Here is a 20821-nt window from a genome sequence, read left to right on the forward strand (position 1 = left end):
CTGCTTATCGTAATCACCTGAAGAGTTTAAAAAGAAAAGTGCTGGTCTGTCCCATCAAGGTGGTAGAGAGAGAAGCTTCAGGGCCCTGTACTCCTACAGAAGCTTTGAGCAACCAGTAAGAACTGGCAGAAACATATTTTTCAAAGCTCCAGAAGCCAGCAAAAGAACTGCAGTAACAGGACAAGTGCTGAGTCAAGAAAATCACTACCTAAATGTCATAGGATCTTATGTTACCCTCGCCAGCTCATTTGACTCAACCCACAGACAGCTTACACCTGGTCCCAGTTCCAGATGGAACAGAGTAGCACTCATGCATATACCAGGAGGAAGGATGTCAAGCTCAGTCTTTTTGGTAGTTGCTGAGAGATTCACTGTCCAAGAATTTACCCTGCGTTTAGTAAGCAGCACGCAAAGATCTCCTACAGAAGGCTGTGGAAAAACAGTCAGATGACTGCCTAGAGGGAAAGGTTTTGGGTTGTAAGACATACAGTGTAGTGCCCTAGACCAAGAGGAAACTATTTCCTAGGGAAACACACAAATTCCTAGGGCCAGAAATGCACACCCAAGACAAGACACATACATCGAAAAGACCAGGGAAACCCTTTCACTTTGGCCTGGAGCTATTCTCTAAACTCTGTATGGCTAAGCTCTGTGGGAGATCACTCACATACATCAATCTGCAAAGACTGGTGTGATAATTAAGTTCATGTGTCACCTTGGCTAGGTGTCCAGTTATTTGGTCAAGCAAGCACTGACCTGATTGTTACTGTGAGGAAAATTCATGAGTTTAAGTCATCTATAAGTTGATTGCATCTATGGCTAATTGCATCTATTATCAACTAAGGAGATATAGAGGAGATTGCATCTAACAATGAGAGAAGTCTGATGCTATTAACTGAAGTCTTGATTATTTCAGCAGTCAAAAGGAAGACTTCCCATCTTTACTTTAGTCAGCCAGCTTCTCCTGCAAAACTTAACAGAAACCTTCATCAGAGTTCTCAACTTGGCCTTCCCTATGAATTTCAGATTTCCCCATCCTCATAGTTGAGGGAATCAATTCCTTTAATAAATCTTAACATCTGTTTTTGTGGAGAACAAACCCAAATAATGCAATAGGAAAGTTGTTTTCTTTTGCTGCATCTTCTTTGTTTCTTTGTTAGGTTCTGGCATTCAAGGAAAACTCTGTCATAACATTAGCTGGATGCAGGCTTAAGGAATAGATGCTTCAGAGTCTAAATTCCAGAAGTAACACATTAAAATATCAAAATGTCCAGGTTAAAAGATTATAGAACATACAAAGAGGCAGAAAGCAATGTGCAGGCAGAGAAGAAGATACATTAGAAACTATCAATGAAGAGGATCAGACTTGGGACATTCCAGACAAAGACTTTAAAATAAATGGTTCTAAATATGCACAAAGACCTAAAGGAAAACATGGACAAAGAACTAAAGAAAATAAAGAAAATGATAGAGGAACACAAAGAGAAATGTCAATAAAGAGATGGAAATTATGAGAAGGAACAAATATAACTGAAGTTCACAGTAACAGAAATTTAAAATTTCTTAGAGGAGTTTAACGGCAGATTGGAGCTGGTAGAAAAAAGAATCAGTGAACTGAAAAATATGGCAATTGAAATCATGTCTGAGGGGCAAAAACAAAGAAGAATGAAAGAAAGTGAACAGAGTCTAAGAAACCTGTGGGACACCATTAGGAATACCAATATGTGAATTGTGGGAATCACAGAAGGAGTAGAAAGAGAGAAAGAAGCAGAGAGAATACTCAAAGAAATAATGGCTGAAAACTTCCCAAATTTAACAAAAGACCTGAAAATACATATCCACGATGCTCAATGAACCCTAAACAGGATAAACCAAGATAGACCCACACTGTACCCTGTTATATTCAAACTAGTGAATGCCAAAGATAGACTTCTGAAAGCCACAAGAGGGAAGCAATGTCACATTCAAAGGATCCTCAATAAGATTAAATTTTGATTTATCATCAGAAACAAAGAAAGCAATTGCTTAAATTGCTAAAAAAAAAAAAAAAAGCAAAAAATTCCCAACCAAGAATTCTATAACCAGCAAAACTGTCTTTCAAAAATGAGGGAGAAATTAAGATGTTTCCAGATAAACAAAAGCTGAAGGACTCATCACCATTAGACTGACCCTGCAATAAATGCTTTAAAGGGAGTTCTGCAGTTTGGAAGGAATAACAATAGACAATAAATTGAAGCCACATGAAGGAATAAAGATCTCCAGTAAAGAAAATGCATGAGTAAATATAAACTCTAATACTATTGTAAATTTTGGGTTTGTAACTCTACTTTTTACTACTTATAAGATTTGAGGTACTCATAATATATAAACATGTAATCTGTTATAAGAGCTACATAACGATTAGAGGTTGGAGGGGTATAAGAACTTAGTGTGCGTATACTATTGAAGTTAAGTTAGCAACAAAGCAAATGAGAATGTTATAGATTTAGGATGTTAAGTTTAAGTGCAATGGGAAGTTAATGCAAGATGAGTATAGGGTTTCTGTTTGGGGTGAAAAAAGAGTTCTAATGGATGGTGGTGAAGGACTGCAACATACTGAATGTGATTAATCCCATTGAATGGTAAGCCTGTGAGAGGGTTGGATGGGAATAGTTATGTTGTATATGTTTCCATGATTTAAAAAGAGAAACTAAAGAGATAATGTCAGTTAAATGCAATACATGATACTTGATGGGACCTAAGAATGGAGGAGAAAAAGCTCAAAAGGTCATTTTGGTACATAAGAAAAAATGGAAAATAGACTATTTTACATCAATGTTAAATTTATTGAATTTGATAATTTTACTTAATGTGATAACATAAATGAATATCCTTTTTTTGTAGGAAATTTACAGGGAAGTATTGTGTTGAAGAGTGTGGTGTGTGCAGTCTGATTTAAAATGTTCAGAAGATAGATAGATGGGTGGTTGAATCACAAAATAAGTCTCAATAAATTTAAAAAGTTTGAAAGTATGCAAGCCACTTTCTCTGAACATAATGGAATGAAGGTGGAAATGAATAATAGGCAGAGAACTGGAATATTTATAAGTACATGGAGGTTAAACAACACACTTACTTAAACAATCAGTGGGTCAAAGAAGAAACTGCAAGAGAAATCAGTAAATATCCCATGACAAATGTAAATGAGAATACATTTCAGAAATTTTAAGATGCAGCAAAGTCAGTGCTGAGGGAAATTTATAGCACTTAACACTTACATTAAAAAGAAAGAAGAACTAAAATCAAAGATGTAACTACACACCTAGTGGAAAAAAAAAAAAGAACATCAAACTAATCCCAAAGCAAGTGGAAGGAAATAAAGATTCGAACAGAAATAAATGAAATTAAGAATTAAAAAAAATAGAGAATCAACAAAACAAAAAATTGGTTCTTTAAAAAAATCAATAAAATTGACAAACCCTGGCAAAGAAAAAAGAGAGAAATACAAATAAATAAAATCAGAAATGGGAGTGTATTACTATTCACTCCACAAAAATTAAGATCATAAGAGCATATTATAAACAACTGTATGCTGATAAATTGGACAACTTAGATGAAATGGATAAATTCCTAGAAACTCACAAAAAACCTTCACTAAGTCTACAAGAACCAGATGACCTCACCTGACCAATTATGAGTGAGAGATTGAATCAATCATCAAAAAACTCCCAACAAAGAAAGCCCAGGGCAAGATGGTTTCACAGGGGAATTCTACCAGTCATTCCAAGAGGAATTAATACCAGTACTGCTCAAACTCTTCAAAAAAATTGAAGTGAAGGAAACACATTACCTAACTCATTCATTGATGCCAATATCATTCTAATACCAAAAACAGATAAAGATACTATGAGAAAAAAAATTACACAACAATATTTTCATGAATGTAGATGCAAAAATCCTCAACAAAATACTTGCAGATTGAATCCAACAGCACATTAAAAGAAATAATACACCACGATCTAGTGAGTTTTATTACAGGTACACAAGGGTGGTTCAACATAAGAAAACCAATGTAATATACCACACTAACAAACTGAAGGGGAAAAACCACATGATCATCTTAATTGACACTGAAAAGGCATTTAACAAAATATAATGTCCTTTTTTTTTTTTTTTTTGCATGGGTAGGCACTGGGTACATCCATTCTTGACTAAAAAAACTTTGAAAAATAGTTATAGAGGAAAATTTCCTCAACATGATAAAGGACATATTTGATAAACCCACAGCTAACATTGTACTCAATGGGGAAAGACCGAAAACCTTCCATTTAAAATCTGGAACAAGACAAGGATGTCCTCTGTCACCACTGTTATTCGGCATTGTGCTAGAATTTCTAACTAGAGCAGTTAGGCAACAAAAAGAAAGTAAAGACATCACAATCAGAAAGGAAGAACTTTCACTATTTGCAGCTGACATGATCTTACATATAAAAAGTCCTGAAAAACCTACCACAAAGTAATTAGAGCTAATAAATGAGTACAGCAAGATCAACATGCAAAAATCAGTAGTGTTTCTATATGCTAGTAATGGGAAACCTGAGGATGAGGAGAAAACAAGAAAAAAATTCCATATTCAATAGCAACTAAAAGAATCGGATATCTAGGAATAGAAATCAAAGAAGACTTCCATAAATGGAAGGGCATTCCATTTCATGGGTTGGAAGAATAAATATTGTTAAGATTTCAGTTCTATCCAAATTGATTTATAGATTCAATCCAATCCCAATCAAAATTTCAGTGGCCAACTCAAAGGCAACAAGTGGCAGCTTCTTAAAAATCAGTTGCCCGCCTCCTGCCACCATCCAACCCTCCTCGCCCTTTTTCTCCGCCAGCGCTCCCGCCGCCATCTAGCCCTCCTCTTCCCCCTTCTCTGCCAGCGGCGCTCCCGCCGCCATCCAGCCCTCCTCTCCCTCTTTCTCCGCCGGCGCTCCCGACCCATCTAGCCCTCCTCTCCCTCTTTCTCCGCCGGCGCTCCCGCCGCCATCCAGCCCTCCTCTTCCTCTTTCTCTGGTGGTGCTCCTGCCGCCATCTAGCCCTCCTCTTCCCCCTTCTCTGCCGGCGGCGCTCCCGCCACCATCCAGCCCTCCTCTTCCCGTTTCTCCACCAGAGGTGCTCCCACCGCTATCTGGCCCTCCTCTTTCCCCTTCTCCGCCAGCGCTCCTGCCGCCATCTAGCCTTCCTCTTCCTCTTTCTCCGCCGGCGGCGCTCCCGCCGCCATCTTGCCCTTCTCTTTCCCCTTCTGCTCCAGCAACGCTCCATCCACCATCTTATCCTTCTCTTTCTCCTCCTACTCCAGCGGCTCCCCAACCACCACCATGCCCTCTTCCGCCTTCACCGGCTCCTCTGCCACCGTCCTCGACAGCCTTGCCATCCTCACCTTTCCTCCTCCAGAACAGCTACTAGGGGAGTAGAAACGGTGCAGAGCAGGTCCTGGAGCCACGACAAAGATAAAAAAGACAGCGTACCCCATCCTGGAATGGCTGACTGGCTGGGAGAACCAGCTCCAGTGAGATCGCCGAGGGGCGCGGACTTTCCCGGGCGGGGTGGCAAGCGGCCAGAGTCCCTCCCTTCCTTCTTCCCGGGCCAGCTAGCAGAATTGGGCAGGCGGTCCCCTCAAGCCGCGGCAGCTGGCGCCCCCACCACGCGAGGTCCCCCGGACCAACTGAGAGAATTGGATCGGAAATCCCCAGACTGCGGAGAACGGTGACCGGGGGGGTCCCTTCCAAACACGTGACTCCCCGGTCCGGCTGGGAACGGTGCACTCTCCCAGGCTGCAGCAGCTGGCGCCCTTCCGCCACGCTTGGCGCCCCGGTCCGACTAGGAAATTCGGACGGGCGCTCTCCCGGGCTGTGGTAGCCGGCGACCCTCCTCACGTTCGGACCCCTGGGCCGGCTGGCACTCTTCCAAGCTGCTTCGGCTGGTGAACCGCCCCCACGGCGAGAGTTTTCCAAAGTTAAAGGATCCACAGCACCTTTTACTGGTGAGACCCGCACACAAACGTGTGCCACGAGCGCCACCTACTGGGCAGGATAAGAAAAACAGAACCCAGAGATTTCACAGAAAAATCTTTCAACCTGTTGGGTCCAACACCCAGGGAAATCTGACTAAATGCCCAGACGCCAGCAGAAGATAAGGGATCACGCTCAGAAAATTGAAAATATGGCCCAATCAAAGGAACAAACCAATAGTTCAAATGAGATACAGGAGCTGAGACAACTAATGCTGAATATACTAACAGAAATGGAAAACCTCTTCAAAAACGAAATCGATAAATTGAGGGAGGACATGAAGAAGACATGGGCTGAACAAAAAGAAGAAATAGAAAAACTGAAAAAACAAATCACAGAACTTATGGAAGTGAAGGATAAAGTAGAAAAGATGGAAAAAACAATGGATACCTACAATGATAGATTTAAAGAGACAGAAGATAGAATTAGTGATTTGGAGGATGGAACAACTGAATTCCAAAAAGAAACAGAAACTATCAGGAAAAGAATGGAAAAATTTGAACAGGGTATCAGGGAACTCAAGGACAATATGAACCGCACAAATATACGTGTTGTGGGTGTCCCAGGAGGAGAAGAGAAGGGAAAAGGAGGAGAAAAACTAATGGAAGAAATTATCACTGAAAATTTCCCAACTCTTATGAAAGAACTACAATTACAGATCCAAGAAGTGCAGCACACCCCAAAGAGATTAGACCCAAATAGGCGTTCTCCAAGACAATTACTAGTTAGAATGTCAGAGGTCAAAGAGAAAGAGAGGATCTTGAAAGCAGCAAGAGAAAAACAATCCATCACATACAAGGGAAACCCAATAAGACTATGCGTAGATTTCTCAGCAGAAACCATGGAAGCTAGAAGACAGTGGGATGATATATTTAAATTACTAAAAGAGAAAAACTGCCAATCAAGACTCCTATATCCAGCAAAATTGTCCTTCAAAAATGAGGGAGAAATTAAAACATTCTCAGACAAAAAGTCACTGAGAGAATTTCTGACCAAGAGACCAGCTCTGCAAGAAATACTAAAGGAAGCACTAGAGTCAGATATGAAAAGACAGAAGAGAGAGGTGTGGAGAAGAGTGTAGAAAGAAGGAAAATCAGATATGATATATATAATACAAAAGGCAAAATGGTAGAGGAAAGTATTACCCAAACAGTAATAACACTAAATGTTAAAGGACTGAATTCCCCAATCAAAAGACATAGACTGGCAGAATGGATTAAAAAACAGGATCCTTCTATATGCTGTCTACAGGAAACACATCTTAGACCCAAAGATAAACATAGGTTGAAAGTGAAAGGTTGGGAAAAGATATTTCATGCAAATAACAACCAGAAAAGAGCAGGAGTGGCTATACTAATATCCAACAAATTAGACTTCAAATGTAAAACAGTTAAAAGAGACAAAGAAGGACACTATATACTAATAAAAGGAACATTTAAACAAGAAGACATAACAATCATAAATATTTACCCACCGAACCAGAATGCCCCAAAATATGTGAGGAATACACTGCAAACACTGAAAAGGGAAATAGACTCATATACCATAATAGTTGGAGACTTCAATTCACCACTCTAATCAATGGACAGAACATCTAGACAGAGGATCAATAAAGAAATAGGGAATCTGAATATTACTATAAATGAGCTAGACTTAAGAGACATTTATAGGACATTACATCTCACAACAGCAGGATACACCTTTTTCTCAAGTGCTCATGGATCATTCTCAAAGATAGACCATATGCTGAGTCACAAAGCAAGTCTTAAAAATTTAAAAAGATTGAAATCATACACAGCACTTTCTCGGATCATAAAGGAATGAAGTTGGAAATCAAAAATAGGCGGAGTGCCAGAAAATTCAAATACATGGAGGCTCAACAACACACTCTTAAACAACAAGTGGGTCAAAGAAGAAATTGCAAGAGAAATTAGTAAATACCTCAAGGTGAATGAAAATGAAAACACAACATATCAAAACTTATGTGACGCAGCAAAGGCAGTGCTAAGAGGAAAATTTATTGCCCTAAATGCCTATATCAGAAAAGAAGAAAAGGCAAAAATGCAGGAATTAACTGTCCACTTGGAAGAACTGGAGAAAGAACAGCAAACTAAGCCCAAAGCAAGCAAAAGGAAAGAAATAACAAAGATCAGAGCAGAAATAAATGAAATTGAAAACAATAGAGAAGATCAATAAGAGCAGAAGTTGGTTCTATGAGAAAATCAATAAGATTGATGGGCCCTTAGCAAGATTGACAAAAAGAAGAAGAGAAAGGATGCAAATAAATAAGATCAGAAATGGAAGAGGAGACATAACTACTGACCTCACAGAAATAAAGGAGGTAATAACAGGATACTATGAACAACTTTACGCTAATAAATACGACAATATAGATGAAATGGATGGGTTCCTGGAAAGACATGAACAACCAACTTTGACTCAAGAAGAAATAGATGACCTCAATAAAACAATCACAAGTAAAGAAATTGAATTAGTCATTCAAAAGCTTCCTAAAAAGAAAAGTCCAAGACCTGACGGCTTCACATGTGAATTCTATCAAACATTCCAGAAAGAATTAGTACCAACTCTCCTCAAACTCTTCAAAAAAAATTGAAGTGGAGGGAAAACTACCTAATTCAGTCTATGAATCCAACATCACCCTCATACCAAAACCAGGCAAAGATATTACAAAAAAAGAAAACTACAGACCAATCTCTCTAATGAATATAGATGCAAAAATCCTCAATAAAATTCTAGCAAATGGTATCCAACAACACATTAAAAGAATTATACATCATGACCAAGTAGGATTCATCCCAGGTATGCAAGGATGGTTCAACATAAGAAAATCAATTAATGTAATACACCATATCAACAAATCAAAGCAGAAAAATCACATGATCATCTCAATTGATGCAGAGAAGGCATTTGACAAGATTCAACATCCTTTCCTGTTGAAAACACCTCAAAAGATAGGAATACAAGGGAACTTCCTTAAAATGATAGAGGGAATATATGAAAAACCCACAGCTAATATCATCCTCAATGGGGAAAAATTGAAAACTTTCCCCCTAAGATCAGGAACAAGACAAGGATGTCCACTATCACCACTATTATTCAACATTGTGTTGGAGGTTCTAGCCAGAGCAATTAGACAAGAAAAAGAAATACAAGGCATCAAAATTGGAAACGAAGAAGTAAAACTATCACTGTTTGCAGACGATATGATACTATACGTCGAAAACCCGGAAAAATCCACAACAAAACTACTAGAGCTAATAAATGAGTACAGCAAAGTAGCAGGTTACAAGATCAGCATTCAAAAATCTGTAGTGTTTCTATACACTAGTAATGAACAAGCGGAGGGGGAAATCAAGAAACGAATCCCATTTACAATTGCAATTAAAGAATAAAATACCTACGAATAAATTTAACTAAAGAGACAAAAAACCTATATAAAGAGAACTATAAAAAACTGGTAAAAGATATCACAGAAGACCTAAATAGATGGAAGGGCTTACCGTGTTCATGGATTGGAAGACTAAATATAGTTAAGATGTCAATCCTACCTAAATTGATTTACAGATTCAATGCAATACCAATCAAAATCCCAACAACTTATTTTTCAGAAATAGAAAAACCAATAAGCAAATTTATCTGGAAGGGCAGGGTGCCCCGAATTGCTAAAAACATCTTGAGGAAAAAAAACGAAGCTGGAGGTCTCGCGCTACCTGACTTTAAGGCATATTATGAAGCCACAGTGGTCAAAACAGCATGGTATTGGCATAAAGATAGATATATCGACCAATGGAATTGAATAGAGTGCTCAGATATAGACCCTCTCATCTATGGACAGTTGATCTTTGATAAGGCAGTCAAGCCAACTCACCTGGGACAGAACAGTCTCTTCAATAAATGGTGCCTAGAGAACTGGATATCCATATGCAAAAGAATGAAAGAAGACCCATCTCTCACACCCTATACAAAAGTTAACTCAAAATGGATCAAAGATCTAAACATTGGGTCGAAGACCATAAAACAGTTAGAGGAAAATGTAGGGAGATATCTTATGAAACTTACAATTGGAGGTGGTTTTATGGACCTTAAACCTAAAGCAAGAGCACTGAAGAAGGAAATAAATAAATTGGAGCTCCTCAAAATTAAACACTTTTGTGCATCAAAGAACTTCATCAAGAAAGTAGAAAGACAGCCTACACAATGGGAGATAATATTTGGAAATGACATATCAGATAAAGGTCTAGTATCCAGAATTTATAAAGAGATTGTTCAACTCAACAACAAAAAGACAGCCAATCCTATTACAAAATGGGAAAAAGACTTGAACAGACACCTACCAGAAGAGGAAATACGGATGGCCAAGAGGCACATGAAGAGATGCTCAATGTCCCTGGCCATTAGAGAAATGCAAATCAAAACCACAATGAGATATCATCTCACACCCACCAGAATGGCCATTATCAACAAAACAGAAAATGACAAGTGCTGGAGAGGATGCGGAGAAAGAGGCACACTTATCCACTGTTGGTGGGAATGTCAAATGGTGCAACCACTGTGGAAGGCAGTTTGGCGGTTCCTCAAAATAGAGAATATTGCCATATGACCCAGCAATACCATTGCTAGGTATCTACTCAAAGGACTCAAGGGCAAAGACACAAACGGACATTTGCACACCAATGTTTATAGCAGCATTATTTACAATTGCAAAGAGATAGAAACAGCCAAAATCTCCATCAACAGACGAGTGGCTAAACGAACTGTGGTATATACATACGATGGAATACTATGCAGCTTTAAGACAGGATAAACTTATGAAGCATGTAATAACATGGATGGACCTAGAGAACATTATCCTGAGTGAGTCTAGCCAAAAACTAAAGGACAAATACTGTATGGTCCCACTGATGTGAACGGACATTCGAGAATAAACTTGGAATATGTCATTGGTAACAGAGTCCAGCAGGATTTAGAAACAGGGTAAGATAATGGGTAATTGGAGCTGAAGGGATACAGACTGTGCAACAGGACTAGATACAAAAACTCAAAAATGGACAGCACAATAATACCTAATTGTAAAGTAATCATGTTAAAACACTGAATGAAGCTGCATCTGAGCTATAGGTGTTTTTTTTGTTTTTTTTTTTTACTATTATTATTACTTTTATTTCTTTTCTCTATATTAACATTCTATATCTTTTTCTGTTGTGTTGCTAGTTCTTCTAAACCGATGCAAATGTACTAAGAAACGATGATCATGCATCTATGTGATGATGTTAAGAATTACTGATTGCATATGTAGAATGGTATGATTTCTAAATGTTGGGTTAATTTCTTTTTTTCCGTTAATTAATAAAAAAAAAAAGAAGAAATCCCCACACTCACACACACACAAAAAAATTTCAGTGGCCGACTTTGCAGAAATGAAAAAGCCAATTATCAAATTTACATGGAAGGGTACAGGGCCCTGCATTGCCAAAAATATCTCAAAAAAGAAGAATGAAGTGGGAGGACTCATACTTCCTGATTTTAATGCATATTACAAAGCTACAGTGACATAAAAATAGATATATTGACCAATGGGGTCAAATTAAGAGTTCAGAAACCCTCACATCTCTGGTCAATTTACTTTTGACAAGGCTGCCAAATCCACTCAAATGGGACAGAATAATCTCTTCAACAAATGCTGCTGGGAGAACTGGATATTCATACTCAAAAGAATGTAAGAGAACCCCTATCTCACACCATATACAAAAATTTACTCAAAATGGATCAAAAACCTAAATATAACATTCAGGTAGAAAATCTACTGGTAGAAAATGTAGGGAAGATCTTGAAGATCTTGTGGTAGGTGATAGTTTCTTAGAGTTTACACCCAAAACATGAACAATCAAAGAACATATGGACAAATGGGACGTCCTCAAAATTGAATACTTTTGTGCTTCACGGGACTGTAAAGAAAGTGAAAAGGTAGTCTACTCAATGGGAGAAAATGTTTGGAAACCATATATTTGATAAAGGTTTAATATCCAGAATATATAAAGAAATCCTACAACTCAATTATAAAAACTTTAGCAATCCAAAAGAGTTGAATAGACATTTTTCCAAAGAGAAAATACAAATGGCTAAAGAGCACCTGAAAAGATACTCCCAGATACCATTCAGTGTGCATTTTCAACTTGTAAGTTTCTATTTATTTTCTTGCTTAAGTATAATCTGGACTGGGCAGTGCCTCTGTTTTGATACCTTCCTTTTTCTCAAGTTGGCCTGCCTAGGCTCTCACTGGTTTTAGTATGTAATAACTTCATCTATAACATGAAATCATGAGTATAAGTATCTTCAGATTGATGTTAAAATTAAATGGCATAGGGGGTGAAGGGTAGTTCAGTGGTAGAATTCTGGCCTGCCATGTCGGAGACCCGGGTGTGATATCCAGTCCATGCACTCCCCCACCCCCGCAAAAAAAAAAAAAAAAAAAAAAAATTCAACAAATGGTGCGGCAATAATAGGATACTCACATGGAAAAAAGAATGAAATGTGACCACGCCACACAGCATACAAAAAAAAAATGAATCAGTGCTTTTAAAATTTTCATCTAAGCTCTGTGATCTAATCTGATGAGAATGGTAAGTGAGTATTTGATTTAAAAAGTTGATTAAAGCATGGAATCATACATTAAACATTGAATTTTCACTTAAAACCATACATATACTTTTATTCATCAAATTTTTGGTATAAGAGCCAGACCACTGTTTATGCAAACCTGTTCGCACACCATTTCACTATTTGGAGTCCTAACTTGGTATTAGCGCATCTAGCATACCCACAATGCACAGTCCACAGTTTCCAGCTTAGGTTCACTTAAAGTTTATCAGTAGACTTCCATTTTTTTAACTAGGAGAAAAAAGATGATCTCACTTTTGTCTCTCCAAAGTCACACAAAAGCAATAATTAGAATGAGAACAGAAGCACAGACTTTCTCTTTGATAAAATCAGAGAACATTTCAAATGCTAACCATGTGTATTATGAAATATAATGAAGGTTAAAGTGGGATGCTAGAAGATGCAAAGAGAAAATTTCCAGTGTTACAACTCTCAGACAAAATCAACAGAACACACTTCTGTAAAGTAACATATCCTGAGGAGCAAAATCAAAGTCAGCCATTCCTGATCTGGAACAAATACAACTGATGTCCAGGATTGTGCTTCCCAGTTTGTCACAAAGAAACAGAGAATATTAAAGAACACAAAGAATCACATTGAAAAACCATGTTTGTAGGAAGCAGTATGCTGGTGAGGCAGGATGGAGAAAAAATTGAGTTGTGAGTTGTGTTACAGCTACTGATCTCTGATATCAGGAGAGAAGTAAAACCTAAAGGCTGTAATTCACGCATGAACACACAGTTTGAATGATGAGAATTTTTGTTGACTTGAAGTGCAGGCTTGGAACCCGCCTAATACACTCTACTGCAAGAATTTGGTCCAGGGGCGTTCATTCAACTCAAAGTTGAACATTTTTTTTTTAAAAGGGAAAAGGGTAATCTGCATAATTCAGTACTAAAGGGGAGAAAAAAAAGAAAGAATTGAACACATTCCAAAAAAACATTAACCACAAAAATTTTAGCTCCAAGCTAATAAAAATTGTGACCAAATGTACACTATGAATTTTTAAATCTTATTTAAGTTTAAAAACAGAAAAAGTAAAACAGTATGTATGGAATGCTACCATGTGACCACATGTAATTTGACAGCAATTTCTTCTGGCTACTTTTCTTTACCACACCTTTGACAAAGGCGTTCAATTTATGACAACAGCTTTTCCTTTTGCATTCATATTTCATTGATTATATAATATTTATTTTATCATTACAATAATTTAACTGATGTAAGTTTAGAAACAAACACAATTCACTCAATAAGTATAAAGCTCAATTTACAGGAGCAGAAACACGTAAGTACACTAGAAAATCACTTGCTAACCACAAGGGTCCAGCATGCAATGGACAACATATGTTTTAGGAAAACATCACAAAGTGCTTTTTGGTAAATTTGTTAAATGGGTGGAAAAGGACATTACCTTAAAAATGATCATATGTCATTATTGTGTTATGTTCCCCTTAAATTATTCTGTCGGATATATAGTTTTAGATTTTAATTTTATTCAGTAGTTATCCTATTATATGCCCCAAGAATAGTAGCAAGTGAAAGTAAATGTTTTATCACTATGTATTGAAATATGATTAATAGGATGTTGCTAGTCATGTTATTTATATTTTGAAAAACCTTTATCATTGCAGAAGATTTACGTAAAAGAATTCAGTTATTTGACTTGCTTCATGAATATCCTTAGAACTCTTCAGACACCTGAGATTATTTTAAATTGTTTTAATGTCTATTTTACTTTAAGAATATTGATTAAGAAAATATGCTTATTTTTAACTATTGAATTTATTATTGTTGTTTTTTGTCTTGAAGATGCCAGAAAAAATTATAATGGACTACTATGAGAAATACAAGCCTAGAATGAATGAGCTGGAAGCTTTTAATATGGTAAATCTCAGAATTAAACATATTAAATTGGATATTTTGCTAGACTTGAATATGACTCTATTAAATTGTATTATGGGGCCAATCAATCTATGTTGTTATTCCCTTAATGTAAAAACCTATTTGGATCATTTCCTATTTTAGAACTATATTAGGTGTCACTAATGTAATAAAGAGCAGACATGGTAGATTTCTCTTAAAGTGTGTTATAAGTGCCCTGCAAGAAGTTTCGGAGTTCTTTGAACACAGTGGTCTCGATGCAGTTATTTCACAAGCACTCCTTTTAATGAATTTCATTCCTGGTGCCCATTTAAAACCTTTCTATCACATGTATAATTGCTTGTTAGATTAAACTTCAAAGTAATTTAAAGGACATTCCTATTTTTAAAAAAACATTTGGATCTCTGCAGTATTCATTTTCTGAAAATGTACACTGATTACTGGAGATTTACACCTATATAAAGTTTTCTAGATACATTTTTTTAAAATATGAGTGTTAAGGAAATAATCTGTTTTTTTAAGTGGCTGCTATCCCATCTTATTCTTTCTTTTAGTTGAAAGTTGTTCTAGCTCCTTGTATAGAGGCATTGATTCTTCTGGATCGACTTTGCTACCTGAAAGAACAGGTAAATGATTTTATTATTAAAATGTATAACAAATATTTTTTAAATCCAGAAATATTGATTCATTTATCTCTAATTTTCTTTCACACAAAAGTAGAAAGATAATTTTTCTTATTATATTTTCAGTCTAAGTATTCACTCCATCTCTTTTTAAATACGTAAACATATGTATAGCAGATGTTTTCAGCAAAGCTGCTAAAATAGGTTTTCAGCAAAGCTGCTAAAATAGTTTATTCTTTTACTTGCGTGATAATTACTCTTCAGCAGATAGCAAATACAAAATGCCATATGTGATGAGATAGTGTACAGCTAAAATTAATAAAGATTCAATATAAAAGATGTATATATATATATATATATATATATATACTTCATTTTGTAGGACTTTGCCTTAGAATTCACTTTCAGATCTTTAGACATGTGCACACTGCAGTATAGAAACTTCTTTCTGACCAATGAAGATTGCTTGTTTTTTCACAATAAACATTAGTTATTTTATCTTTGTTTAAATGACAAAAATATTGTCTTTTTTGTTATCTTTAGGGAAAATATTTTTCACATTTTCTCCTCTGAGCTGTGGTCAAGATCAAGTTTTATGACCTTTTAAAATTAAACACATTAGTGGGTACAGCCTTAAGTATCTGCTATAAATCCTTCAATTTATCAATTTTATTTTACTTATAATTTATCAAGTTTATTTTATTTATAATCCAACAAATAGATTATAATAAATGTTTGCTTCTATTATAATTGGTATTTTCATGAAAGGAAATTTTTTAATGTTTTAATAGTTGTTTATTTTCCCTAGCTGCCAACTTACTCAACATTATTGAAGAGCTTTGATTCCCTAGTTGGTAGGTGACAGAATCAGGCCGGTTTTACCAAAGGGATACTTGTTTTCCTTTTCAACTCAGATTATTGACCTAAGTACAATTGACAGGAAATGGTATGCAAGAAAATTAATAGATTGGTAATGAAGTGATGATAATCATTTAAATGTTAATTTTAGAATTTAAAATGTTTATTATTATAAATAATACATATTTATAGTAGAAAATTTCCAAAGTAAAGAAAAAGTATAAAAGAAGAAAATTAAAAGTAACCACAATCCCACCTTTCAGTATTAACTACTCAATTTTTTGTGTACTTTTAGTGCTTCTTTCTAATATATAAAAGCAATTTACATCCAAGTTATTTGTTTTATGGGATATATTTTAGAATTTTCCCATCTCATTAAATATGCTGCAGAAAATAAATAATGTCCATCATATAATTGTTTAACTGATACCCAATTGTTGTTGGCCATTTTTAGTTTTTCACAATCAAAGGAATGAATAACCTCACTGTAGTTCACTCTTTGTATACATCTTTATTTCCTCAGCATGAATTCCTGAAGGTGAAACTGCTAAATAAAGGATATACCCCTTTATCAACAGTTTTGAGATATATTTCCATAATGGTTATACTAATTTATATATCCTCTAGCAGTATTTGAGAATGCCCATTCCACCATCTGTCTTTCCTTTGATAACTTCTGAAAGAAACCCCTCCCCATGTCATTTGATGAAGGGAAATATCAGGTAGAAAGATCTAAGAAATGTGTAAATAACTTTTAGCTTTTTCATTTTTGCAGTAAAAGTTCATTTTATTCCAGAAAGAATAGTTTTACACGGTTTGTTATTTCTGTAGTTTACAGGCATACCTCATTTTATTGCGCTTCGCTTTATTGCACTTCACAAATATTCCGTTTTTTCACATATTGAAGGTCTGTGGCAACCCTGTATCAAGCAAGTCTTTCGGCACCATTTTTCCAACAGTCTGTGCTCACTTCATGTCTCTGGGTCACGTTTTGTTAATTCTCACAGTATTTCAAACTTTTTCATTATTGTATCAGCTATGGTGGTCTGTGATCTTTGATGTTATTGTTGTAATTGTTTTGGGGTGCCACCATGCCCATATAAGACAACAAATTTAATCGGTAAAAGTTGTGTGTGTACTGACTGCTCTACCAACCAGCTCTTCTCCTGCCTCTCTCTCTCTCCCTGGGCCTCCCTATTCCCTAAAATTCAACAGTATTGAAATTAGGCCAATTAATAACCCTACAATCGCCTCCAAGTGTTTATGTGAAAGGAAGAGTTACACATATCTCACTTTAAATCAAAAGCTAGAAATGATGAAGCTTAGTGAGGAAGGTATATCAGAAGTCCAGATGGCATGAAAGCTAGGCCTCTTGTGCCAGTTAAGCAAGTTGTGAATGCGAGGGAAAAAGTTCTTGAAGGAAATTAAAAGTGCTGCTCCAGTGAACACATAAATGAAAAGAAAGCAAAACATCCCCATTGCTAATATGGAGAAAGTTTTAGTGGTCTGAATAGAAGATCAAACCAGCCATAACATTCCCTCAAGCCTAAACCTAATCCAGAGAAATGTCCTAACTCTCTTCAATTGCATGAAGGCTGAGAGACATGAGGAAATTACAAAAGAAAAGTCTAAAGCCAGCAGAAGTTGGTTCATGAAGTTTAAGGAAACAAGCTGGCCCCAAAACATAAAACTATAAGGTGAAGCAGCAAGCTATCCAGAAGATTAAGCTAAGATAATTGATGAAGGTAGCTACACTACACAACAGATTTTCTCTATAGGTGCAACAGCCTTATGTTGGAAGAAGATGCCATCTAGAACTTTCATGCCTAGAAAGGAGATGTCAGTGCCTTGCTTCAAAGTTTTAAAGAATAGGCTGACTCTCTTTTTAGAGGTGAATGCCATTGGTGATTTCAAGTTGAAGCCATTGCTCATTTACCATTTTGAAAATCCGAGGGCTCTTAAGAATTATGCTAAACTACTCTGGCTGTGTTCTTTATATGGAACAGTGAAGCCTGCATGATAGTACAGCTGTTTACAGCATGGCGTACTGAATATTTGAAGCCCACTGCTGAGATCTATTGATCAGAAAAAAAGAATCCTTTCAAAATATTACTGCTCATTGACAATGCACCTGTTCACCCAAGAGCTCTGATGGAGATATATGAGATGAATGTTGTTTTCATGCCTGCTAACATAACATCCATTCTGCAGCTCATGGATCAAGGAGTAATTTTAACTGTAAGTCTTATTGAAGAAATACATGTTTTAAGGCTATAGCTGCCATAGGTAGTGATTCCACTGATAGGTCTGGGCAAAGTAAGTTTAGGACCTTCTGGAAAGGATTCACCATTCTAGATGCCATTAAGAACACTCATGAGTCATGAGAGGAAGTCAAAATATCAACAGTAATAGGAGTTCAGAAGAAATTAGTTCCAGTCCTCATGGATGACTTTGAATGGCTCAAAACTTCATTGGAGGAAGTAGTTGCAAATGTTGTGAAAATAGCAAGAGAACTAGAATTAGAAGTGGAGCCTGGAGACATGACTAAATTACTGCAATTTCATGTAAAACTTCAATAAATGAGAGTTGCTCTTATGAAATCAGTAAAAAAAAAGTGGTTTCTTGAGTTGGAATCGTCTCCTGGTGAAGATGCTGGGTGAACGTTGTTGAAATGATAGCAAAGGAGTTAGAGTAGTACATAAAATTAGTTGATACAGTAGCAGCCAGCTTTGAAATAATTGACTCCATTTTGAATGACCTTCTACTGTGGTGAAATGCTATTAAACAGCATCACATACTACAGAGAAATCTTTCATGAAAGGAAGAATCAATTGATATGGTAAACTTATTTTAGGAAATTGCCATAGCCACTTCAGCCTTCACCAACCAACACCCTGATCAGTCAGTAGCCATTAACATTAAGGTAGCAAAAAGATTACAGCTCGCTGGAAGCTCAGATGATGGTTAGCATTTTTTAGTAATAAAGAATTTTGTAAATAAGGTATAGACATAGTTTTTTTTTTAGACATAATGCTATTACATAGTTAATCGACTACAGTACAGTATAAACAACTTTTATATGCACAGGGAAATTTAAAACTTCATGTGACTTTATTTGTAATTTTCACTATATTGCTATAGTTTGGAACCAAACCTGCAATATCTCTGAGGTATGCCTGTATATTACAATATATAGTCTGACTCTTTCACCTCTCCTTTTTTCTTTAACAAACTCTTATATATCTAAATAATTTATCATTTTCAGGAAGACATTGCATGGTCTGCACTTGTGAAGTTGTTTGACCCTGTGAAATCTCCCAGATGTTATGCTATTATTGCTCTAAAAAAGCAGCAATGATTTCAACTTGAAGCAAGTTATTGGATGTATCCCATCAATAGGTGGAATCTGTTGGTAATACCTCTTTTCTAAGCATCAATTTCATTATGTAACTATTTGAAAATTATATATATTTTAAATAATAAAATAATGGCTAACAACAAAATGCCAGTCCATTTTTCCATTGTCAAAGCATACATTAATAAAATGAGAACCAATAAAAAAATTGTATAAAAGAGTTGGTCTGCTTTCCTGAGTTAGTATGTCAGTAGGGCATTATAATGTGTCTTGTTTCTAGTTCAATATTAGCTATATGCTACATCACATTTTTTTTTTTTTTTTTTTTTTTAAAGACAGAGAGAAGGAAGGAAGGATAGAAGGAAGGAAGGAAGGAAGAAAGGGAAACATTTTTAAACATTTTCTTGTTTTATTGTATTCTGTTTCTCCGTTTTTGTTACATGGGCTGGGGCCGGGAATCGAACCGAGGTCCTCCGGCATAGCAGGCAAGCACTTTGCCCGCTGAGCCACCGCGGCCCACCCGCTACATCACATTTTGACTTTTGATGACTTAAAAACAAATGAAAAGATGTAGGTGTAGATGGAAGGTCATTTGCATTTTCCTCCACATTTTGGAAGGATTTTATGTTACCAACTGGGAAAAATCCACAAAGAGAAGCAATGCTCAAGAACCAGGCCAGATAAAAAGTGACTAATAGAAAGCACATTTTGCACTCTGTCACAAGCTAAGTTACATAGAATATTCTATGGCCTTTAAGAATTCTTCTGCTTTGGAGGGAGACTTCAGGAATGTGCATCTTATAAGTGAGATATTCACGTTAAGGATTCTTGTGGCTGTTTTTACTAAAATAATGAGTTGGCATTTAATGGAATTACCTTGAGCTGTGTAAAAAAAAAAAATCTGAGTAAATCTAGAGTGAATGGGAGAAGGCCAACACTCTTCCTAGTGTGATTCAATAGCAGAAAGCTTGGGGTTTCTTATGCACACAGAAGGGTTGGACAGCTGGAATAAAGCCTCTTTGATTCTCAGCTAGAAAAACTACATAAAATTCTCCCAAGCAGAAAGCATAATTGCTTTGCAAATTTGGAGTCTATCCACAAATGAGAAGAATAATCATATTGCTTTGGGTTATGATATTGAGCTTACTGCCATTCTATATGTAAATGATCAGGTACTTTTTATAGCTAGTGCAATACTGGAAATATAAGCCATTTTTAAAACTTTTTACTGGAAAATTTAACACATATCCAGAAATGGACAGTAGAGTATAATGAATCCCCATGTATTTATCACAAGCTTCAATTATTAGCATTTTACCAATCTTGTGTACATACATGGGCACACAAATGCACACTCTCCACCCACACCCACCTAT

General features: G+C 36.2%; 1 protein-coding gene across 1 annotated transcript in view; it reads left to right on the plus strand.

The window, feature by feature from the left end:
• The window catches only part of METTL25 (methyltransferase like 25), a 134920-nt gene extending 115280 nt beyond the window's left edge, over nucleotides 1–19640 (plus strand). The window contains exons 10-12 of the mRNA XM_077111528.1: nucleotides 14538–14612; nucleotides 15164–15235; nucleotides 19356–19640. Coding sequence (XP_076967643.1) covers nucleotides 14538–14612; nucleotides 15164–15235; nucleotides 19356–19448 — 240 coding nt within the window. The 3' untranslated portion in view covers nucleotides 19449–19640. The remainder of the gene's footprint in view (nucleotides 1–14537; nucleotides 14613–15163; nucleotides 15236–19355) is intronic.
• Nucleotides 19641–20821: the final 1181 nt, after the last annotated feature.

This window comes from Tamandua tetradactyla, chromosome 7 (assembly GCF_023851605.1).
Source record: "Tamandua tetradactyla isolate mTamTet1 chromosome 7, mTamTet1.pri, whole genome shotgun sequence".
NCBI lineage: Eukaryota > Metazoa > Chordata > Mammalia > Pilosa > Myrmecophagidae > Tamandua > Tamandua tetradactyla.